General features: G+C 37.2%; 1 protein-coding gene and 1 long non-coding RNA gene across 2 annotated transcripts; one reads left to right on the top strand and one right to left on the bottom strand.

Moving 5' to 3' along the window:
- Positions 1-1,653: 1,653 nt before the first annotated feature.
- Positions 1,654-20,350, bottom strand: wrapper. The gene is made up of 6 exons (XM_067777525.1): positions 19,965-20,350; positions 7,027-7,509; positions 6,515-6,958; positions 6,375-6,455; positions 6,167-6,301; positions 1,654-1,935 (listed from the first exon to the last, which is right to left on the bottom strand). Exons 1-6 carry the CDS (start codon positions 20,128-20,130, stop codon positions 1,703-1,705), a joined length of 1,542 nt encoding a protein of 513 aa, XP_067633626.1. The 5' UTR covers positions 20,131-20,350; the 3' UTR covers positions 1,654-1,702.
- Positions 2,775-3,359, top strand: LOC137246424 (uncharacterized). Its single transcript, XR_010951476.1, has 2 exons — positions 2,775-2,869; positions 2,956-3,359. It is a non-coding gene; the product is annotated as an uncharacterized lncRNA (long non-coding RNA).
- Positions 20,351-26,078: the final 5,728 nt, after the last annotated feature.

Raw genomic sequence — 26,078 nt, 5'->3', positions numbered from 1 at the left:
GCGAGGCTCTATCGACCCAAATTCCTCATGCAACTAGGGGGTGAGAAGGCCTAAAAGGCTTGTTGTGGTCATATTAATCATTCCCGCAATGGTCAGGCTAAAACCTTAATAGAGCTTGTTACCGGAACGTACCGGATCTATATCCGGCAAAGGACCATCAACATCGATAACACTCTCCAAAACCTACGGAGAATGTCGTTATCGTTAACGCAACAACTCTGACAGCTAATTTTTCGATAATACAGTAAACTCGGGTCTCTACCGTGCAAGCAGGTGTGAGGGTCCTTGTTCCCAATCGCTAAGTTTACTCTTTCACGTTCCTTCAAATACATGTCCCTTAAGTTGTTTACATTTATTTCTCATGTATACCACTTTCATATATTGGATGGGTGGCTCGGAAAACGTTGTTATCGTAATTTTTTGCTAACAAGTGTTTTCTCAAATTACCCTTAAACATCACCTTTGCATATCATGTTATCATAAAATTTTTCAGATTTTAACATTTTTCGGGAATAAACCTACGCTCGGAACTCAGTAGTTAGTGGAACAACGTTATTTTTTTATTGGGTCAAATGCGTTTTTTGCCCTTTCCAAAAACTTTTAATTTGTCTCTTATATTGTTTTTCGCAGGGACTGAAACTGTTATTCCTTGCAAAAATATTAATTTTGGACTTTAAATATATTTGGATCAATATAAAAATATTTTCGGATTTTTATTTCTTGAGTTCTATCGGACTCAAAAAATAAAAATACAGATTTTACTTTTATATGTGGACTTTTATGGAAAAAGTTCGAAAAATTCATGGTTCGACATGATATTGCTATAGGGATACCTGGAAACTCAAACATTTCCACCTAGGACAATTTTATGACCAGGACTTTTTCGACTCCGAAAAAAAATATTATTTTCCGTATTTCGAGCTTCACATTCATACATATGTCTTATCTGTCGGGCGGCCGTGCTTGCTCTTTTTTGGTCGTTTCTTAGGTCTCAGGCTCCATTTTCTGAGTTTCGACTCCAGTTAAAGTTTAACTTTGCCACTTTGTTCGATCACATAATATTATGCCGCTGACGTCAGCTTAAGCAGCCGAAGTTGCAGGGTAAAGCTATCGACAACTTCAACTGGAGTTTAAACTCGCACTGAAAAACTGGACTAAAATATTGCTTTATAGGTACCGCTGTTCAGAGAAGTAATTTTACCTGGGAGATCTTGTTAGAGATATCAACAAGGGGAAGTATTGCCACCGCTTTTATGGAAGCTGTGGTGACCGGATACTTATTAAGCCAGGCAGTTCGCGGAGGAGCTTATCAACCCAGAAATACACTCAAAGCGGATGCCAAATAATAGAGAATTTGTCATTTTTGTCGTCGCACAACTTGGACCTAGGATATGACAGGCCACATCGAACGAGATATAGGGGTAGTGTATATCTCGTCCGATAAATTCAAACAATTTCGCGTTGGGCTGATGAATGTTGTTGGATCTAGTAATTGTGAAAATATGGGCACAGAGCACACTCTAATAGCTATTTTAAGGAGAAGGTAGGAGACTTTTGGTGCACTAAAGCTTTTGTGAAAGCACATATACCATGAACAGTCGAAAATACAGATTATTGATCTTCATTTATAGCCCATATGTATTAAACACCATGTAAGTATGGTACATATGAATGTACCATTAAAACTTTGTTGTTGCTTTTTTTATTTCATAACATTACATTGCACTATTTCTTTCAATATTATAAGTGTGGTAAGGCTTAACGAACCCACAAAACAGTTCACGGCAGTTGATGCAGATATACTTCTGACAGAGTTACTATCATATATTTCGTTTAGCTCTTCCAATTCTTCCCTCTTCTCTTCTTCATTTTCCATAGAAGATAATTCCTCGTTACTGTATAATTCTGCTTCTGTTGAGTAGTTTGGTAATTCAACTAAAGAAATAGAAATAAAAGAAAATGTTTGTTGTGAATAATAGGAAAGAGCAACAATGAGTGTAAAGAGCTTAATACTATCATTAGTTTTGAAAATACCGTTAAAATTCTGTTGGCAACGACACATGTCGTGTTTCAACGGACATTTATCCATATCCGTATAAAACTCCAACATTTAAACGCAACAATGTGACCCATAATGATCAATTTTTTGCTGCAGTTGCGAAATCTGGATCACTGTTCAATGGAACATGACAGTTGCACAATTAAAGGCCGCGGCACTATGAAATTTTTCATAAAGATGCGTTTAACACAAGCTTTCATAAATATGAAGAAACTTCAGACTTGGCAATTGAAGTTTATTTCGCATTGCCCATTCACAAATAAAATTCAGCGAAGCACTGTTATAAACATTCTCGTTATACAGCAAAAATAATTGCTTACAGATTTTGTGTCGTATTCATTTGTTATATTGTAGTTTTTAATTGCGAAAATGCTATAAAAGTTACCAACGAGTGGGAAAAAATTTTCATTTGCAAAGTGTGCCCTTAGCAAAAAAAAGCAAATGTCAAATTCTTCTTCTTATGCTTTTTTTGCAATAAAAGCTGGAAGTTGACCACTTTTCCATGTCAGATGGCGCCAGTGTCCCTCAATCTACCGTTCTCCAAAAAAATACGTGCAATCTACTCATAATGCTAAGGTTGAGTAAGACGCATCTATATGAAAACTGCTTATGTGACGGTGCTTTGACTATAATTTCGGTTGAATCGGATAGAAACTCAACTTGTGCTTAACTGTGTAAAGTTTTTAACTATAGGACTTTATGGTACAAGTTTTGCAAGCCGATTAACATGTTTATATTTAATTGCGTAGACGGTCTCGATTCACGATATTTACGATGAAATTTCGGGCCGCTCAGCCTAGACCGAAGATGGTAAACAATAGCTCATAGTCTAAAATTTACTTTCAAGAATACATGATAAATTTAATAGGGAATAGATAACAATAGTTTTTTTTTAGATAACAAAACAGAGCGCCAACAAAGTTGAATTCAAGAATTTTATAATGTAAAAGCTCTATTTCTTAGTTGTTGGACTATTGGACCAGTTTGAAGATTCTATATTTTCTACATTCCGTAATGCCTTTAATCTGATTACATACAAAGTATGTAGTGTGCAAAAAGAATAAAATATTCAACGAAGGCAATTGGGATACAAGTTTACAACAACTTAGGCATGACGTGGCTGAATGCGTTTGTAGCACTTCAACCATCGTAGGAGTGCGGGTTCAAATCCCACTCCCGCTTTGAAGAGTCTTACAAGATATAATCGAAACAGCTGTTGCCTTGTCCGTCCTGATGTCATGCTGGTTAAATTTTTCCTAAATTATTAAATAAATTATAAATTAAAAATTGGTTTAAATAATTGTTTTCATACATTTAAAAACAATGAGGCCATTCCCCGCTTAATTCATATAAATAGACAATATTGGTTAATTCTTTGCAGTTCTATAAAAAGAACAAAAGCAAAAATACCAGTTTCATTGAAACCGCCAACAAAAAGCATAACTTTAACACATGATTCCATACATTGTGTAGTGTGCAAAAAGAATAAAATATGCAAGGTAGGCAATTGGGATAAAAGTTTACTACAACTAAAGGGCCAATTAATGGTGACTTATCCATAACCAGATATAAAACAGCTGATCGAACCAACCTTATGGAAATCAATGCAATCGATTAATGGTGCCATACCATAACGCTAACGCCATAACCATACCATAGCCAACCAATATTTGAGTTGGAGAATTAATTAACTTTTTGTAGATTTTGTTTATTGTTTTGGATACGTTTTGACTAAGAGACTTATTTTTTGTGATACATGTTTGTAATTTTTTGCGTATTCTTCATTTTTATGAAATTTTCACGATTTTTAGGTTAAGGCACCTATAACTGATGTCAATTTGATATGGATTAATAAAAATATGGTTACGACTATGCCGTTAGCGTTAAGGAAGTTTAACCGGCCCTTAAGGCATGACGTGGCTGAATGCGTTTTAACATGCCAACCTAATAAAGCTGTAGTCATTGATGCCGTTTGTCGTATCGCTGTAGTCGTATCCCTAACATAATCAGCTGTTTATCGTTACGATGGTAAACCAAAAACCAATTGGTTTGCTACGATACGGTTACGAACCTAGCGGCACCAATAATCGATTGCATTCATTCTCATAAGGTTGGTCGAATCAGCTGTTATAAGGTTACCGATACGGTTACCGATAAAGCACCAATGTCTTCAGCTTAAAAGGCCAATTAATGGCCATAACCAGATAAAACAGCTGATCGAACCTACCTTATGGAAATCAATGTAATCGATTAAGGCAAGGTGCACACGAGGCTACGCGTCATGGACGCTGCAAACGAAATTTGTACGCTTTGATGCCGAACACATGTATTTGAATGGAGAGCTGCATACGAGGCGCCAGCTGCATGAAAGCGACAAAACGTGAAATTTTCGTGTAGCTAAGCGTACAGCAATGTTGGTCGCTGAGCGTACATACGCTTGAAAAAAAGGAAGAACAAGATGTTTGTTTACATTTTTTTGTATGCAAATTTGTGTAATTAGTTAAAAATGTTACTTTAGTTAATAAAAGTGCGTGAAAGGTATATTACCAAAGCGAAAAATAGTATTAAACACCACAACAGCTTGGTTAGACACTGTTGAAGTGTTTAAAAGGCTAAAAAGTGTTGGAAACTAGAAATCACCCTTTTCTCAAGTCCGCGGTGGTTTAAAATTGCCCTTCATAATTTACAAAGGCACGGGGATGCAAACAACGTTTCATACCTATTTTCCTTTGGTTTCGGGGACTGATATAGCTGAAGAAATTTAATTTTAAATTTTTTTCAATAATTGTTTGCTTTTTGTAGCGACGCTCGAAAGTAGCTTCGTGTGCAGATCTTAAGGCGTAGAGAAATTGTAGCTATATGAAATATCTTGTACGCGTCTATGACACGTAGTCTCGTGTGCACCTTGCCTAATGGAGCCATACCATAACGCTAACGCCATAACCATACCATAGCCAACCAGTTGGTTTTTGGTTTCTCGCTATATCCATAACCTAAACATACTTGAGTTGTTTAATTTAATAACTTTTTGTAGATTTTATTCATTGTTTTGGATACGTTATGACTAATCGACTTATTTTTTGTGGAATATGTTTGTAATTTTTTGCGTTTTCTTCATTTTTATAAAATTTTCAAGATTTTTAGGTTAAGGCACCATTAATCGATCACATTGGAGATGGTTATGGATATGGGTATGGTTACGACTATTTCGTTAGGTTTAAGGAAGTTTAATTTGGCCTTAAAACCGCACTGCGTTTTTTTAGCGCACGCAACCAACCGACGTTTTTTGCCCGAACCCAAATAAGCATGCGTTTCAACAAAGTAAAGCATGTGTGCAAATGTCAAATTCAAATGTCACGCAGAAAAAAAATTGGAAATAAATATAGTTGGTAAAAAGGAATAGAAGTAGCAAATTTGCCAGTCAAACAAACCACCGCTGTATAGCTAAATGGTTAGCGCAGCATGCCTAAAGCGTACTGATGATGAAGGCTTAGCACCCTTCGAAATGGATCTATCTGCGCAGCTATGGCAGGTTGTCTGAAAAATTTTCTACTTACTATTCCAAAAACAAAATACAATTTTTGAAATTTAGAAAAATTAAAAAATAACAATAATTATCATTAGAAAAAAATTATTGTTCTGGCCTTGAGCTCGAATCGAACCTGAATCAAAATTGGAAATCGAGTTAGGATTTCACGCAGCAAATTCAATTTGGGTTGCTCTCATACAAGTTGTATGTGCATGAGACATTTTTGACAGAAAATGACTCGCGTGCGTTTATATTAGGTTGGCTTGTAACACTTCAACCATCGTAGGAGTGAGGGTTCAAGTCCCACTCCCGGGAGAAAAGGCTGTCCGTCCTGATGTCAAGTTGTTTAAATTTTCCCAAATTATTAAATAAATTATAAATTAAAAATTGCTTTAAATAAATGTTTTCATACATTTAAAAGCAATGTGGGCAGTCCCCGCTTAATTCGTACAAATAGCGTGAGATATTTATGGGCTATTCAACGAAAATCAAGTGAGGAGTACAAAATTTGTCAACTATTGCGTTCTCTTATAAGACACATATGCAAATGTGTCTGTTAACTTGATGACTTTTTTTACCTTCACCACCTGTCGCAAATCTCACAATTTTGCTACTCTCACTCCAACCAAAATGATTGCGCGCAAATACGACCACCTCGTAGACACTTGCCGGCTGTAGACCATGTAAAGTGTATGTGGTTATATGAATAGGACCTACAAAGTTTCAGAGATCAGCATTTAAAACAAATTTAAGTTGCTAGTTAATGGAGAACTATGAATTACTTACCAGCTGATAACTCTGAAGGTATAGTTAAAATGGTCCAATCGGCCTTGATTTCAACATCTAAAGTTTGCGGTGTCATGCTAGCTAAAATGAAAAAAATATATATGTATGTTTCCAACAAAAGGTAGTTCCTAAAACATTACCTGATGGAATCTGTCGAAACTTCAATTTGAACTCCATTAAAGGTGATAAGCTTTCCGTTTGCCACACCAAAATATGTGAAGTTGAACTCTGCACGCCTGGATTGATCTTAAAAACACATGGCATTGGGCGACCAGTCAAGTCAATCGCAGCGCTCTTGAATCCCAATCTATTTTCGGCACGGCACTCGTACAACCCAAGATCTGAATCGCGTACACTTCTTATTGTCAACGTATGCTTAATGACTGTATTGAACTGCAAATTGGAACCATTTGGTTGCATTTCCGTTTCGTAACGGCTTATTCGCCAGTCATACGTCATTGGTACGCCGTGATGAAACCAATTAACAGTGCCGCCAGGAACAGCTTCAACCAAACACTCCAAATCACTACGCAATCCCACTTTTGTATATACAACATGTTGAGTAACATGTACCTCTGGTGGAACTAAGTAGCAACGATTAATTTGTTATTAATTACAAGTACAGTAACTACTCAACGGACATTCAACTTACACTGCACTTTTAAAAATATTCCTGCTACCGCGATATCACCTATGCTATTATTGGCTACACATTCTATAGGGCCTGATTGCTCACGTGAACCCACTTCAATCTGTATACTCAAACGATTTCCAACTAGTTGATTATCCACCAATTTACCATTCCAACGCCAATATAGTTTGGGCTGTGGCACACCTCTGGCTTCACAAATCACTTGAAAAACTGCTCCAATTGGCAGTTCGATATTACCTTCTGGTTCGGTCATTACTGTTGGCGGATATTGTACTATTATGGAATGCATTTTCTCGACTTCTGTGTCATTGTCGGTCTTTAGTACGCAGCTGTAGTCGCCGGTATCTTCTGGGCGTAAATGTGAAAGTTGAAGGCTGCCGTTGGACCAGAGTCGAATACCATCTGGTGTCAGTGTTTCATTGCTGTCACGTGAATCCACGAGAAGTTGCTTCTCTTTGTACCAACGAACGTATTGGAAAGTATCTGCGTGCAGAGAAAAGAGTTTATTCATTTATTCATGTATATCGTAAGATAGTTCGAAAGTTTAATCAGCTACATTTTCTAAAATGATAACACCTGGAAAAAGCCAGTGGTAATTTCTGTTCTATTTATAAACGACCCAGAGGAGCACAGCTCCGGGAAAACAATTAGGAAGTTCGCAAGGTTTCTTATCCGCTTTATGTGGTATGCTTTAATCAAATTTTATGTTGGAAACCATGAGAAGAACTCAAATCTTAAAATTTTACATGAATATGATACTCTTGTTAATTGCCCAAAGGTAATCACCAAATTTGTATGACCTTTAAAAAGTGAAGTGAAATATTTGTCGACATGATAAATTCCATTTCATTTTCTCAACCCCCAGATTTACAGATGAATTCAGTAAGCCGTCTCTAGTCACTATAAGAGACAATTCGGGGTGAAAATCAGTTTTGAGACAATTTGCTATTCTTCATTCTGTCTCGCGTCTTCAGTCTCATAAAAGCGGTAATTTTTTTATTTCTTTTGATGTAATGTTGTTGTTGTTGTTGTAGCAATGCTCGCCCCACCTAACAGCCGCGACCGATTCACAAATTGTCATCAATATCCTCTAACGGGAGTCCAAGGAAACTTGCCGTTTCAACAGGGGTGGACCATAAGGAAAGAGGTGTTAGAGGCGTTGGTTCCACATTACAATTAAAGAGATGGTTGGTGTCATGTGCGGACACATTGCAAGCGGGCATACATTTTGTATGTCGGGGATGATTCTGGATAGTAAGAGTTTAACCTGTTACAGTATCCAGAACGAAGTTGAGCAAGAGTGACACGCGTTTCCCTGGGGAGTATGCGTTCCTCTTCCGCGAGTTTTGGATAGCTTTCTTTAAGTACTGGATTCACCGGGCAATTTCCGGCATAAATGTAATCATATTAGATAATTAGTCTAACCTGCTTATAATTCCGATTGAAAATCAAGACTCGTAATACGACATACATATGTTTTTTTTTTTTTTTTAAACTGTTATCGCCAACGTTTTTAGCAGACATTTTTGGGTCATTAAAAAACCTTAAAAATCAAAGTCGTAAAAAAGTAAAAAAAAAAAATGAAATTTCGCAGGCTCGAAAATTATTTTTTTGGGTATGCGTAGTGGAACTTTGTTTCCTGAGCCCAAATCCTATCGAAAAATCGATGGCGCGATATCGGTTAACTTTCGTCCATACAAATCGACTCACCCTAATACATATTCCTATTTTGTTAAATTTTTTTATATTTTATAGGAAAATTTCGGATGTAATCCTTGCGTTTTGGTACGAGGCTCTTCTTATTTATAGAAAGGAATTCAGGTATAGAGGTAAAGCTCTTGAACTACAATTTTTTTTCCTAAATACAAACAAAAAATTAAGATTTCTCCAGTATTGGATATTGCGTTTGTTGTTTAGGTACTTCTTTGATTACTTGTAACACATGTTTTTATATACGTAATACATTTAACATTCCTCTGGGTCTATATTATTTTCGTTCCATTTGATTTGTTTTACTTAACGAATGTTAAAACAAGTAAGGAAAGCTAAGTTCGGGTGTAACCGAACATTACATACTCAGTTGAGAGCTTTGGAGACAAAATAAGGGAAAATCACCATGTAGGAAAATGAACTTAGGGTAACCCTGGAATGTGTTTCTATGACATGTGTATCAAATGGAAGGTATTAAAGAGTATTTAAAGAGGGAGTGGGCCATAGTTCTATAGGTGGACGCCATTTAGGGATATCGCCATAAAGGTGGACCAGGGGTGACTCTAGAATTGGTTTGTACGATATGGGTATCAAATGAAAGGTGTTAATGAGTATTTTAACAGGGCGTGGGCCTTAGTTCTATAGGTGGACGCCTTTTCGAGATATCTCCATAAAGGTGGACCAGGGGTGACTCTAGAATTTGTTTGTACGATATGGGTATCAAATGAAAGGTGTTAATGAGTATTTTAAAAGGGCGTGGTCTTAGTTCTATAGGTGGACGCCTTTTCGAGATATCTCCATAAAGGTGGACCAGGGGTGACTCTAGAATTGGTTTGTACGATATGGGTATCAAATGAAATGTGTTAATGAGTATTTTAAAAGGGAGGGCCTGAGTTCTATAGGTGGACACCTTTTCGAGATATCGTTATAAAGGTGGACCAGGGTTGACTCTAAAATGCGTTTGTACGATATGGGTATCAAATGAAAGGTGTTAATGAGTATTTTAAAAGGGCGTGGTCTTAGTTCTATAGGTGGACGCCTTTTCGAGATATCTCCATAAAGGTGGACCTGGGGTGACTCTGGAATGTGTTTGTACGATGTGGGTATCAAATTAAAGGAATAAATGGTTTTAAAAGGGAGTGGTGGTAGTTGTATATGTGAAGGCGTTTTCGAGATATCGACCAAAATGTGGACCAGGGTGACCCAGAACATCATCTGCCGGGTACCGCTAATTTATTTATATATGTAATACCACGAATAGTATTCCTGCCAAGATTCAAAGGGCTTTTGATTTCACCCTGCAGACATTTTTCATTTTCTTTTACTTAATATGGTAGGTGTCATACCCATTTTACAAAGTTTTTTTCTTAAGTTATATTTTACGTCAATAAACCAATCCAATTACCATGTTTCATCCCTTTTTTCGTATTTGGTATAGATTTATGGCATTTTTTTCATTTTTCGTAATATTCGATATCGAAAAAGTGGGCGTGGTCATAGTCGGTTTTCCCCAATTTTTTATACCAATACAAAGTGAGTTCAGATAAGTACGTGAACTGAGTTTAGTAAAGATATATCGATTTTTGTTCAAGTTATCGTGTTAACGGCCGAGCGGAAGGACAGACGGTCGACTGTATATAAAAACGGGGCGTGGCTTCAACCGATTTCGCCTTATTTCACAGAAAATAGTTATCGTCCTAGAATCTAAGCCCCTGCCAAGGATTCACAAGGATTGGTAAATTTTTGTTCGACTTATGGCATTAAAAGTATCCTAGACAAATGAAATGAAAAAGGGCGGAGCCACGCCCATTTTGAAATTTTCTTTAATTTTTGTATTTTGTTGAACCATATCATTACTGGAGTTGAATGTTGACACAATTTACTTATATACTGTAAATATATTATATTTTTTGTTAAAATTTTAATTAAAAAAAAAATTTTTTTTAAAGTGGGCGTGGTCGTTCTCCGATTTAGCTAATTTTTATTAAGCATGCATATAGTAATAGTGGTAACGATCCTGCCAAACTTCATTGTGATATCTTCATCAACTGCCAAATTACAGCTTGCAAATCTTTTAAATTACCTTCTTTTAAAAGTAGGCGGTGCAACACCCATTGTCCAAAATTTTACTAATTTTCTATTTTGCGTCATAAGTTCAACTCACCTACCAAGTTTCATCGCTTTATCCGTCTTTGGTAATGAATTATCGCACTTTTTCGGTTTTTCGAAATTTTCGATATCGAAAAAGTGGGCGTGGTTATAGTCCGATATTGTTCATTTTAAATAGCGATCTGAGATGAGTGCCCAGGAATCTACATACCAAATTTCATCAAGATACTTCAAAATTTACTCAAGTTATCGTGTTAACGGACAGACGGGCGGACGGACATGGCTCAATCAATTTTTTTCCGATACTGATGATTTTGATATATGGAATAGAAGTATCTATCTCGATTCCTTTATACCTGTACAACCAACCGTTATCCAATTAAAGTTAATATACTCTGTGAGCTCTGCTCAACTGAGTATAATTAATGTTTACACTCGTTGAGAGCTTCTTAAATTCGGCGTGCTTTTAAATCCACTGTCTAGGGCGACACCGTCTTGAAAAATTTTCTAAAGTATTTTTGATGCTAGTTTTCCTGTTACTCGGGCCTTCGATTCCGACAAATATTTTCTCATGGTCCTATTACCATGCTATAATGGGCCTTTTTCGGTGGATATTTCTCAAGACATTTAGTTTAGTTGGTTGAGAAAAAGTGTTTCCCTTAGTGGTAAAGGGCAAGGGTGCGGTATTTCTTTCCGGTCTTTAGTTGGCTATGAAAGGCATGATGCCATCTCCAACGAAATGCTATGCTAAACGCGTATAGAATGTGTATAGGTGGGTTGCCCCTGTTACAACGGCTATAAGAATTCTCATGCCTAGTGGGAGACCTGCAGGAATATAAGGACATACATGACTCTGGCTGACTCTAAGTACATGGAATCGGTGATTTTATCCCCTCGTTCTGGAAGTGGAAGCCCACGTCACTGATCTCGATATAGGTATCAAATAGCTTTTCTGAATATATAAAAAACTGCTCAAGAAATTGCCGCGGAATTCAAGGATAGTGTAAACATGAAAACCATAATCTCGACGGCACATCGTCCCTTGGGAAGAATAATTTGATGGCCCATAGAAAAAACTCGCTTCCTACCACAAAAAAGTAGTAAGGCAGTGCAAAATAAATATTGTGGCTAATTTTATCATCACTAAGCTGTTAGTAAATAAAGGCACAACAACAATAAAGCAAGCTGCCACTCTCATGTACATGAATACATGAATTTAATCCATTTGCGCACGTACATAAAAGGTGACGAAGAATAACTCAAGCACAGATATGTTGTCATCAGCCGAAGTTAGTTGCTCACACATACACACGCATATATGTAGCTCAATTACCAAGCAGGAGATACAGCAGTTCTTGAAGGCGAAACGTCTACACTTTAGTAGAAATATACGAAATAAAAGCAGCGCAAGCTGAGTAGTCAGTAATAAGTTTTGATTTAAACACGCTATTGGTTGGGAAGTATAATTGTGAAGTACCACTCTTGAAGTAATCTAAATAAAGACCAGTTTGCATAATTAAATACGTTAGCAGAAGGTTTCAAATAAGTGGAATTTCCCAAAATTCGTTACAATATGTTCAGTTTAGATTTTTTTTGGTAGTTGTAGTGATCGTAGCAACTCCGTCATAGAGAAAACATTTTCGTCTGGTTTTTTTTTACCAATAAAATCCTCACAGTACGTTTTCGAACTATCAGGCAAAAACCATATAAGCGATTCTTCTTTATCAATATCTCTATTAAAACCTCGAGATCACTTTAAATAACACTTAAAAAAATTGAGTCTACTCTATTTGACGTCCATATTTGCCTTGTTTGCTCTGACTTCGTGTGAATAGCCACTTTCATTTAAAAATGGACAATATTTTTTAGAAAATTCTTAAAGCAAGCAGGTCAGTTTATAAATATAACACTACTGAGAAAGCATGGGAGAAATGGTCTTTTGTGTTATTTTCATGGATGAGAGTTTAATTTCCATTGGCGGTTCTCAAAACAATATAACAGTTAAAAAGTTACCAGTTGGAGATTAAAAACTAAAATAAGTAAACAATTGCCAGAAATGAATCAGCCACGAAGCCATCATCATGTCGTAGTTTCAAACGACAAACTTTATATAATTACAGGATACGAGACAAAAGATAAAATTTTAAACTCTGTATAAATGTATGTATAATGGTAGTGGTATTTGCTTATATTGCCATGGCAGCAGGGTGACCTCGTTTAGTTCTCCTGGAACTTGAGCCCCGAACCTTCGGTGTCTTGAGCGAGCACGGGATCTCCACATTAAAGAACAACAGGCAATTTTTGGGAATGTAAAAAAATCTGTTCAGAAATGTCTACGGTTATACCTCAAAAATCATTCGAGAAAAGCGTGGAGAGAAGCAAAACTTCTATGATCATGTGCAAATCCTACGACGTTTTACTCACAAAGTTGCTCATATCTCTAAAGAGCGAAGACTTAAAACCTTACGAACTGGCCACTGCCTTCTGGCGTCGTGCTCCAGCTACTTGGGGCGATAGAGTTGTCAGACCGCGGAATGGCCTAGAAGGTTCAATGTGGTCATATTAAATCGTTCCCAATATGGCTGGGCTTGTAGCTTAATGGTACTTGTTGCCGGAACGTACCGGATCTATATCTGGCAAGGGATCATAAACACGAAAATCTTCGGGGAGCGTCTTTATCGCTACAAAACAATAACAACAACGGATTTGCTAGATCTCGAGGTAGCAATTAAGCTGGGTCCTATAAAACTTTTAGTATAAAATAAGTACTGGTACCTAATACCCGAGCATCTTCCAAGCCGAATTATCGCCATAAGCCGGTATGCAGAGCTAAATCTACAGAGGGGATATACAAACGAGCGAACCGGTATACTCAGCGACAGTGAACCTCCCTACCCGTAGCGAACCTGTTACTTTAACAGCCGAAGCTCGATTCCTCATGGATCTAGGGTGTGGGAGGACAGTATTGCCATGACGGTCATCCCAAATCGTTTCCGTGATGGTCGGCTTTCATGTGGTCATACCAAATCATTCAAATTCTGGTAGCACAATGAACACATTCAGTCTATGTGAGGTCCTTATTGATTGTCCAGTTGAACCTAACCTAATGCATTTGGACAAGCAGCTGCCCTGTATTCCATATTTCCTCTTATAGTCTAAACATTTATTTTTATACTCAGTTGAGCAGAGCTCACAGAGTATATTAACTTTGATTGGATAACGGTTGGTTGTACAGGTATAAAGGAATGGAGATAGATATAGACTTCCATATATCAAAATCATCAGTATCGAAAAAAAATTTGATTGAGCCATGTCCGTCCGTCCGTCCGTCCGTCCGTCCGTCTGTCCGTTAACACGATAACTTGAGTAAATTTTGAGGTATCTTGATGAAATTTGGTATGTAGATTCCTGGGCACTTATCTCAGATTGCTATTTAAAACGAACGATATCGGACTATAACCACGCCCACTTTTTCGATATCGAAAATTTCGAAAAACCGAAAAAATGCGATAATTCATTTCCAAAGGCGGTTAAAGCTATGAAACTTGGTAGATGGGTTGACGTTATGACGCAGAATAGAAAACTAGTAAGATTTTGGACAATGGGCGTGGCACCGCCCACTTTTACAAGAAGGTAATTTAAAAGTTTTGCAAGCTGTAATTTGGCAGTCGTTGAAGATATCATGATGCAATTTGGCAGGAACGTTACTACTATTACTATATATGTGTTAAATAAAAATTAGCAAAATTGGATGAATAACACGCCCACTTTTTAAAAAAAAATTTTTTTTAATTCAAATTTTAACAAAAAATTTAATATCTTTACCGTATATAAGTAAATTAAGTCAAAATTCAACTCCAGTAATGATATGATGCAACAAAATACAACAATAAAAGAAAATTTCAAAATGGGCGTGGCTCCGCCCATTTTCATTTAGTTTGTCTAGAATACTTTTAATGCCATAAGTCGAACAACAATTTACCAATCCTTCTCAAATTTGGTAGGGGCATAGACTCTATGACGGTAACTGTTCTTTGTGAAAATGGGCGAATTCGGTGGAAGCCACGCGCAGTTTTTATACACAGTCCACCGTCTGTCCTTCCGCTCAGCCGTTAACATAATAACTTGAGCAAAAACCGATATATCTTTACTAAACTTAGCCCACGTACTTATCTGGACTCACTTTATCTTGGTATAAAAAATGGCCGAAATCCGACCATAACCACGCCCACTTTATCGATATCGAAAATTACGAAAAATGAAAAAAATGCCATAATTCTATACCAAATACGAAAAAAGGGATGAAACATGGTAACTGGATTGGCTTATTGACGCAAAATATAACTTTGGAAAAAACTTTGTAAGATGGGTGTGATACCTACCATATTAAGTAGAAGAAAATGAAAAAGTTCTACAAGGCGAAATCAACAGCCCTTGGAATCTTGGCAGGAATACTGTTAGTGGTATTGCATATATAAATAAATTAGCAGTACCCGACAGATGATTTTCTGGATCACCTGGTCCACATTTTGGTCGATATCGCGCGAACGCCTTCACATATACATCTAAGGGCCACTCGCTTTTAAAACCCTCATTAATACCTTTAATTTGATATCCATATCGTACAAACACATTCTAGAGTCACCCCTGGCCCACCCTAATGGCGATATCTCGAAAAGGCGTCCACCTATAGACCTAATGCCCACTCCCTCTTAAAATGCTCAGTAACACCTTTCGTTTGATACCCATATCGTACAAACATTCTAGAGTCACCCCTGGCCCACCCTAATGGCGATATCTCGAAAAGGCGTCCACCTATAGACCTAATGTCCACTCCCTCTTAAAATGCTCAGTAACACCTTTCGTTTGATACCCATATCGTACAAACATTCTAGAGTCACCCCTGGCCCAGCCTAATGGCGATATCTCGAAAAGGCGTCCACCTATAGACCTAATGCCCACTCCCTCTTAAAATGCTCAGTAACACCTTTCGTTTGATACCCATATCGTACAAACATTCTAGAGTCACCCCTGGCCCACCCTAATGGCGATATCTCGAAAAGGCGTCCACCTATAGACCTAATGCCCACTCCCTCTTAAAATGCTCAGTAACACCTTTCGTTTGATACCCATAACGTACAAACATTCTAGAGTAACCCTTGGTACACCTTTATGGCGATATCTCGAAAAGGCGTCCACCTATAGAACGAAGGATTACTCCCTTTTAAAATACTCATTACCACCTTTCATTTGATACCCATATCGTACAAACACATTCTAGAGTCACCCCTGGCCCACCCTAATGGCGATATCTCTAAAAGGCGTCCACCTATAGACCTAATGCCCACTCCCTCTTAAAATGCTCAGTAACACCTTTCGTTTGATACCCATATCGTACAAACATTCTAGAGTCACCCTTGGTCCACCTTTATGGCGATATCTCGAAAAGGCGTCCACCTATAGAACGAAGGTTTACTCCCTTTTAAAATACTCATTACCACCTTTCATTTGATACCCATATCGTACAAACACATTCTAGAGTCACCCCTGGCCCACCCTAATGGCGATATCTCGAAAAGGCGTCCACTTATAGACCTAATGCCCACTCCCTCTTAAAATGCTCAGTAACACCTTTCGTTTGATACCCATATCATACAAACATATTCTAGAGTCACCCCTGGCCCACCCTAATGGCGACATTTCGAAAAGGCATCCACCTATAGACCTAATGCCCACTCCCTCTTAAAATGCTCAGTAACACTTTTCGTTTGATACCCATATCGTACAAACATTCTAGAGTCACCCCTGGCCCACCCTAATGGCGATATCTCGAAAAGGCGTCCACCTATAGACCTAATGCCCACTCCCTCTTAAAATGCTCAGTAACACCTTTCATTTGATTCCCATATCGTACAAACACATTCTAGAGACACCCCTGGTCCACCTTTATGGCGATATCTCGAAACGGCGTCCACCTATGGAACTAAGGATCACTCCTTTTCAAAATACTCATTAACAGCTTTCATTTGATACCCATATCGTACAAACATATTCTAGAGTCACCCCTGCTCCACCTTAATGGCGATATCTCGAAAAGGCGTCCACCGATAGATCTAAGGCCCACTCCCTCTTAAAATGCACAGTAACACCTTTCATTTGATACCCATATCGTACAAACATATTCTAGAGTCACCCCTGGTCCACCTTAATGGCGATATCTCGAAAAGGCGTCCACCGATAGATCTAAGGCCCACTCCCTCTTAAAATGCACAGTAACACCTTTCATTTGATACCCATGTCGTACAAACATATTCTAGAGTCACCCCTGGTCCACCTTAATGGCGATATCTCGAAAAGGCGTCCACCGATAGATCTAAGGCCCACTCCCTCTTAAAATGCACAGTAACACCTTTCATTTGATACCCATATCGTACAAACACATTCTAGAGTCACCCCTGGTCCACCTTAATGGCGATATCTCGAAAAGGCGTCCACCGATAGATCTAAGGCCCACTCCCTATTAAAATGCACAGTAACACCTTTCATTTGATACCCATGTCGTACAAACAAATTCGAGAGTCAGCCCTGGTCCACCTTTATGGCGATATCCCTAAATGGCGTCCATCGATAGAACTATGGCCTACTCTCTCTTAAAATACTCTTTAATACCTTCCATTTGATACACATGTCATACAACCACATTCCAGGGTTACCCTAGGTTCATTTTCCTACATGGTGATTTTCCTTATTTTGTCTCCATAGCTCTCAACTGAGTATGTAATGTTCGGTTACACCCGAACTTAGCCTTCCTTACTTGTTATATATAGGTTTTGCTAACTTTAACTATTTTAAATATATATTTAGATGTTCTGTATCTGGTGGAAGGCAATTTATGAGTAGAATGAACACACCGCGTTATAATGCTACCGCAGTTGTTTTCAACGGAAAAATGTATGTCTTGGGTGGCTACCTATAATGAAAAAGATCTGAAGTCTGTTGAATGTTATGATCCCTCAACGAATAGCTAGACTCAATGCGCAGATATGAATGATGTATATGAGAACCTTTGTGTAAGTAAATACAATTTTTAAAGATTTAGGACGGTTTTCTTTACGGCTGCTTTGTGGAAAAAAATAAGCCGGCCTAAATTTCATATTTGCATTACCTCCATATTGACAGTAAGAGCCTAGTACCGACGAAAACAATACGTTAGTTTAGGGTAGGATTGCGGCATTGGAGAAAGTAAAAAAAAAAACTTTTATTGAATTATGGGTTAGGCTTCAGCTATTATATTGCATGCTATCTACCCGAGAGTTTTCTTATAAGGAGGTAACGGAAGTTTGTTTTGTTAAAATAATCGAGTATTCTAAATAAAGCGATTATTCCCTACATACATGTTCTTAAATCAATGATTCAATGAACCCTGTGGGGTGAACCCTGTGAACCATTACTTTTTAATTTTTTGCTACCGTATTTTTGGCTCAATCAATCAAGAACGACTTGACGGATTTGAAAGAAATTTGGCTCATAGATAATCATTAAGCTACAAGGATCTACTGGCTGATGCGTGAAGAATGGAATTGGAAGGTAAGGACAATGAAATTAAAAGAAAGGAAGAACGGAATGAAAATTAAGGAAAAGAAAAGGAGAGGAAAAAGAAAAGAAAAGAAAAGAAAAGAAAAGAAAAGGAAAATAAGGGAAGAGAAGGAGTTAAAGACGATCTAGCGATTAGTATCGAAGGATTATAAATTTGTTATATAGCAAACGATATCGATAAGCTGCCGGTTTTTTATCGAAAACTTACCGAAAAAATATCGATTTCTTAACAAAAAGTTAACGATAAATAATCAAACAAATATCGATTGGCTTTCGATTTTTACGGAAAAAAACATCGATTTGTTATTGAAAACATGTCGGGCAGTTATCGAAAAGCTATCAATTTGTTATCGAAAAGTTATAGACAACAAATCGATTTTTCTTTGAAAACAAATCGACATTATTTCAATAGAAAATCAATATTTTTTCGATAGCACATTGATAAAAAATCGAAATTTTTTCGATAACAAATCTATAACTTTTCGATAATTAACCTATAGCACAGCGATAATATCTCAAAAGCTCTTCGAGAAGAGTTATTAATAACAAGGCGATAACTCGTCGATAACAAACCAATATATGCTGATGACAGTGTGATGATAATAACCGTCCGATAATTTTTGGTGTTCATAAATTAATTTTTCCGAACACTGCTCAATGATTTTAAAATTGTACCAAAGTGATAACGAAACAGTGGCTTACATAATGCACTAATTTTCGAAATGGCTCCGGAATGATCCCAGTCCAATTTAATTAGTTCCAAAATAATCTCGAAATTATTCCGAAATTCTTAAAATTCGTGCAAATAATTCCGGTATTCTGCCTAACACATTCCTAAATTGATCTACGAAAAAGCACCTAAAACAATGTACTGAGCTCAACATTACTACATAAAAATCTCGAAATAATCTCAAATTATCCACGAACTGTACAGAAACTGTCTAAAATTCGTCCTGGAAATAGTCCCTTCATGACCCCTAAAATTTACGATAGGGAGTATTATAGTATTTTGTTTATAGTATATATTCTGAAGAATAAATATTACTTACAGACCTTTATAAATAACCCTAAGTTAAGTTTACATTATGTTAACTATAACACAACAGAAGAGAGATATGTAGAATGGTATTCCCGAAACCTTTATTTCGGTCGCAAAATAACAGTTTTAAAAAAGCCTTAGACAATAAATCATTCCAATCAATCTCAGTGCTAGCGAGAAAACCTGTTAAAATAAATATAAATCACAAAGAAAGACCGAAAAAAACCAAAAAATAATCATTTTTCCCTGAAAACACCTTTTTTGTTCTTGGATACCGGTTGTTACCCGGAATAAACCGAATTGCTTTTTCTGGTTAACCGTTAAATGCAATATCTGATTATTAAAATATGGACATAAAATAATCAAGCTGGCACTTTGCAATGTGCGAACTTGTGAGACTTGTAGCAATTAGTTTACTTATATTTTTATCTACTAATTCTAGCCGCTAATATTAATTAAAAATGAAGTGGATATTCATACGTACAATGATTATCACAAGGTAATAGAACGGTGTCATTTTCCATAACTTTTCTTGTTCGATCATCAACAACCGCTATTTCCGCGATATTATCAGAGCTTATTGAGTCCGAACTTGCAACCGCAAATAAAACCGCAACAGCGATAAAAGGGCATGTCGTGAAAAGAAGCATTTGAGAACTTAAACTTTTTTTACTCCGTTTGAATAAGTATTATTGTGCTTTGATTATTCTAATTTTTTTTTTTAAATTTTTTAGTTTTCGATGTTTTTGTTTTATTTATTTTAAGATTTCAATTAATTTACAAATTTGCCACACTATTTCCATAAAAGTATCTATTAATCCATTAATTAATTCCGAAATTGCATATTAGTCACCGTTGCGCATCTTCCGAGTGTTTATCACGAACTGAATCTAAACACTTCTCATAGCGTCTCAGCTCTTCGAAGATCTTGAAAATTGTAAGCGCCGCATAGTGGGCTATTTTGATGGAGCATTTGTCTCAAAATCAAATATCTCAGCACCGCACAGAGGTGGTACCGATAGGGGCTTGTGACGTGAGCCACTGTGAACAAAACAAGGGCCTGTGTCAATAGGTACCTTCTTGCAGTTTGCTATTGGGACTGTGTCAATCGGTAGCACTGTACTTTGGAAATGAAATGTATGACAGATATGAGGTGAATATAACTTGACTTTGGTATAGTTTGCTATTTTCAAACATTCTCGCCGTAGTACCTATAACGATTTCTCATCCCCTTGAAATTTTAAGCTTTTGTGAGCTGGAGGATAAAACGTAGGAAAGATACCCTCCCATCTAAGTGGCGTGACTATGTCTCTTTAATCTACCAGTGTCACAGTATACTTAAACTGAGGCCTGACCATATCTCTAGTGTCGTTCTAAATTCTCCTAAGGTTTTTTTCGTGAGGTGGTTGAGCTATGCTTTAATTTTGAACTGTTCTTGTCAAAGATATGGGTAATATATCGGGAGCCTAAAGGAAGAGGATTACTTAGCGTATATGATTAAGTCGTCATTCCATATCGTGCATTAAATTAATAGTGGAAGGTGGAAATCGTTATGGTGGATCGACCATTACGCATCACTTGCGGTAGGATGCTTGTGGAAATGGCCCTTCCTTCTAAATTTCCTTAGGGATGACTATGGATTTTGAACATAAAGAACAAGTTTTTTCTTATACATTCAATAACAGTTTATTTATTCCTTTCAGTGATTTTGAAAGACGTTCCTTCAAAACGCGCCACTGTGCATCGCTTACTGGCGACTTAAGTGATCATTGTCAATGTGACAATTTTTTGAGCTGGACAAATTGCGAGCAAGTGACGTCGTCGTTTGCTTCCGTTTCTTTTATTTCCCGTTTTTTTATATTTCTCTTGATCAACTAACAAATGCAGGCATTTACGAATGTATAGAAATTGCATACAAAGAGATTAATGGACGTGCATACATACATATTTACATATGTGCCCAAATTTTCGACCGTTTTTTGTTTCGCGAGTTTCAAACGTGCTAATGGAGCATAACTTGAGATAATCATTAGTAGAAAGTCATGAGAACATTTTGGTTAGAATGCAAGTGAAAAATTTAAATTTTAACGAAATGAGCAAAAGAATGTTATGTAGAGTAATACTCTATTCTTATTAGCGATTATATTCACATACATATGTATGTATATTAGACTGGGTCGATTTATTAACCGATATCGCGCCATCGATTTTTCGATAGGATTTGGGCTCAGGAAAAAAGTTCCACTAAGCATACCCAAAAAAATAATTTTTGAGCCTGCAAAATTTCAACGGTTTTTTCGATTTTTTATGCATTTTTTCATTTTCAAGGCTCCAAATCATTTTTTATGTATTTTCTTCGTGTCAATTGGCAAATGCAAAATTGGTGAATGCAGTTTTTGAAAAAAAAAAAAATTCTTTTATGGAGATTTCGAAAAATTTTGGTCGAAAAATCGATTTTTTTTGCAGGCTCAAAAATTATTTTTTTGGGTATGTTTAGTGGAACTTTTTTTCCTGAGCCCAAATCCTATCGAAAATTCGATGGGGCGATATAGGTTAACTTTCGTCCATACAATTCGACCCAGGTTAATGTATATACATTAGGGTGTTCCAAAAGACGTTTTCAAACGATTCGACGGCGTTTTGTATCTTCATTGCGCAGGCGTGTAGGGCAAAAATTGAAGCTGAGTTTGAATAAAATTATAGAACAATTTCGTGGCTTTATTTTTGAACTCGGTGAGTACTTATAATATCGAGATAATTTGTGAAGAAATTTCTGGAAAATGTAGAGACTATTACTACACGACTTTGTGAATTTTGCGGGAAATTATTGGAATTACTTGTATACCATAATGTAACTAATTGCGGATCTTTTCGTAATGATGTATGTAGGTACAACTTCGGGATGAGTTCGAATATATGGGTGGCCATCTCAAGTCTAGTCCGGGATGCTTCTGGAGCTATTTCTGGACAGCTTCGAAACCATGTTGGGATATTTTTGAGGCCATTTTGGTATATTTTCGGAAATATTTGAGAAGAATTTCATAGGCTTGTTTTCGGTAATAACCTATATTGGCGAATTATCGGTTATTTTGTTAGTGACAGCGATTCGTTTTCGTAAATAATCGTTATCGATGAGTTTTATTTTTCGGAACCATGTCGGAATAACTTCTAAGACCATTTCGGTATAATTTCGCAGACATTTGAGAGCAAAAAATTCCTGCTCTTTTCGTTATGATGTAGGCACAATTTCGGGAGCTATTTGGGGCGGCTTCGCAACTACTTTGGAATTTTTCGGATCCCCGTCGGGTTAATTTTGATCTCATTTCGGTATAGTTTCGTATACATTTTAGAGCAACAAGTTCACGATCTTTTCATGATGATGTAGGTAGAACTTCGGGATCAGTTCGAATATCTGCGAGGTTATCTCCAGTCTACTCCGGAACTTTTTCGGAACCCTGTCGAGATATTTTTGAGGCAACTTTGGCATAATTTTTGGAAATATTTGAGCAGAGCTTCATAAACTTGTTTTCCGTGACAATTTATATTCACGAATTATCGGTTTTTTATCGAAAATAATCGTTATCGATGAGTCATCGGTAGCAATCGATATTAAAAAGTTTCCAGCTTCTTATCGATTAAACGTAATCGGTTTATTATTTAGGGGATATGGGCGTGTTATCGACGAGCTACCGACTTGTTATCGGTTAATTATAGGCATGTTATAAATGAGTAATCGGTTTGCTTCGATTTCTTAACGAAGTGTCTGTTTTATCGATAACAACAACAATCGGTTAATTATCGGTTGCTCAAAATAACGAACCAATAAAAAGAAGTGAAAAGTCGTCGATAGCAAACCGATAAAAAATCGATAACTCTTCCATAAAACATCGATAAAATGCTTATAGATGAAAATAAGCTAATGCAAAATGTCTGAAAACTCCATAATTGTAGGCCGGAACAAACATTGCCCACCCTAATGAACATATATGTATAGTGTATGGCAATACATATAGGGGGCGCAGTGTCGGTTAATTCAAATGCGATTATTCAACAGAAAGCGGAAATTGAGAAGAGTGATCTTTTAACGGTCGATTATGCCGAGGAGAATTTCAAAAACTTTTTTGAAAATTTAGAGATTTATATTTTTCACTAATTTTACCTTAAAGGTGTACCTCTGGGTGCGATGTCGATTTTTTTAAGTTAAAAGCAATTCCTCATCTCAAGAATGAACATATCTAGTGCTATAATATAACAAATGAAATAACTTTAAATCCATAACAACAAAAACTGTTCTAAGTAACAACACCCCAAATACACGTTTATAACTTTGTATGTATGTAAATATTTATTAACACTGTGCACCCAAGTTAAACTTAATGAAGTAATTGCTCATAAATTGAATTTAAACGATGATACCATAAATTGTAACCAAAATAAGATGAGCTGCAATATCATACATGGGTCACTCCAATCGACGCATGTTGACAAGAACATGTGTGGTCCATTTTCTTAGTACATACAACGAAATACATAAATGGGTTTGCTTGTGAAGTTTTGGAGGGGAAAAATAAGCAGGCTATTGAAAAACAATTAAGATATTTGCGACAGATGGTTATGGATCAGATTATGTCACTGACCCTTCTTTGGTATATTCAGCTTAAGAGCTTACTGAAGTGCATATCGTGTTTTAGTGGGAGGTGCAGTAAACCATTGGACTTCGGTCTTATGGCAAGTGGCTCACTAGGTTAGATTAGGTTGAGTGGCAGCAACCGCAGATAGGAGAAGCTCACTTGGATTGCATGAAGGTCCATTGTGATATCTTATAAAATACCGGTTTTGTTAACTTGGAGATATAGTTTCGAATAAGAAAGCCCTGAATAAACGCCCGTATATACGCTAAACCGAGTTGTGCCCTTGTCCTCGCAAAAACTGGACTGTTAAGCATGAAGTGACCCCATATTTTCACTTTGGCATCCTATATGCAACTGCCGCTGAACAAATTTTCCCGTATATGAATGCGCACCGTATGGACTCCCATTCATAGTGTTAGATCACATCAATAAGTTTGGGAGAATTCCTATAGTTGTTGTTGTACAATTTTATCGATGTTTATGGTCCTTTGCCTGATATAGATCCGGCATGTTCCGGTAACAAGCACCATTGAGGTATCAGCGCGACCATCTCGGGGCCTATTAATTAGACCTCATTAAACATTCTAGGCCACCCCGCCCTTACCTAGCCAGATCCTCTCCTACTAAATATAAGTATGATACACTCTTATTTATAACAGGATTCCCCTCGCGTAGTTGAGGTTGACAATTGGGTTGCGGAAGCTCTGAAGCTATAAAGATTTGTATTGCGCTTATCTACCAATTGAATCCATCGGAAGGATCTTACAAGAGATATATTGACACAGCTAGCTCTAGTCCGTTCTGCGGGACTGCTGCGCTCAGGGTCTTAATAATAGTAATGATAATAATATTAAATGTTGTATACGCGTTTTAGAATAAATTTAATTTGTCCTCGTAAGAGGCTACTGACTTTAAGCATCCGCAGTCGGGCCAGTACCAGAAGATGCTCCTACCAAAGCTTATGGAATTCATATTCGGAAAGAAACTGTTCCTAGTTCAACACTCATAAAGCCTTCTGGGCATGTTTTTGCGGTTTAAACAATGATAGTCACTTTTAGATTTATTACCCGAAGTATCGTTGGTTTACAGCTCATCTACCCGTTATGTCATTATATATATATGGGACGATCCTACATCCATTCTCCATGTACCTCCAGCTCGAATAATCTTTCAGCATGTGTAGGCGCACCGCATGGACTCTTTGAACAGTGTTCCGCCATATCCCAAAGGTGAGCTTTTAAAACCACTTCCGGAAGTTTCTCGCCTACCCTATAAGTGGTCCGTTGACCCAGATTACTGGTATGTATGGTACATAGCAAACAACAGGCCTAGCACTACTGCTGTGCTGAGAGACGTAGTTGATGCCTGACTGTCCAAATAAATATTACATATCCTACTTGGAGTAGCACTGAATTCATCCAATGCACCCTGTCGTGCTAGCTGACTTTAAAACAGGGGTTGGCAAATAATGGGTATTTCGTCCTATAGTCGGCAAATAACCAGCCAGCAGAATATGACATCTTCCAGTTTAAATACGCTGTTTAGCATTACGGCGGTTCCAAGCTCCAGCGAAGAAAGACTCCATGCTACCTGCCTACCTTCTGATGGAAATCAAATTGCTCACGTGGTCAGCGACAGGCATATGTCTAGCGCCCTGGATGTGGGCATTCTGCAAGGGTCCATTATATACTTAAGTACTAAAATTCGCTTACGCCTCTGCGCGTCTGCGCTTCGAGAAAAGTGCATACCGCGTTGTAAAGAATGTAACGGATGAAGGAAAGTTTCAAGATCGTGTTCGATTCATTTAGGAGTAATAAGTGGGACCTGGTAACTGTCGTACATAACGTGCTTAAGCTATTAATAGAAAGGAGCCGAGGTATTCAAAGCGGGTCAAATTCTGCCTTCTCTGTATTCTATACTGAGGTATATGAGACCAACCTCTTTCAATGACAACCACGGCTTGTGTT

Source organism: Eurosta solidaginis, chromosome 3 (genome assembly GCF_040869045.1).
Source record: "Eurosta solidaginis isolate ZX-2024a chromosome 3, ASM4086904v1, whole genome shotgun sequence".
Classification (NCBI taxonomy): domain Eukaryota; kingdom Metazoa; phylum Arthropoda; class Insecta; order Diptera; family Tephritidae; genus Eurosta; species Eurosta solidaginis.
Note: the sequence above shows the minus strand (reverse complement) of the source record. Positions and strands in the feature narration are given on the sequence as shown.

Coding starts and splice junctions, on each gene's coding strand:
- wrapper (XM_067777525.1), bottom strand. CDS start 20,130: ATGCTTCTTTTCACGACATGCCCTTTTATCGCTGTTGCGGTTTTATTT. Junction 6,456..6,514: donor GTTTCGACAGATTCCATCAG/GTAATGTTTTAG, acceptor TTTTCATTTTAG/CTAGCATGACACCGCAAACT. Junction 6,302..6,374: donor ACCTTCAGAGTTATCAGCTG/GTAAGTAATTCA, acceptor GAAACTTTGTAG/GTCCTATTCATATAACCACA.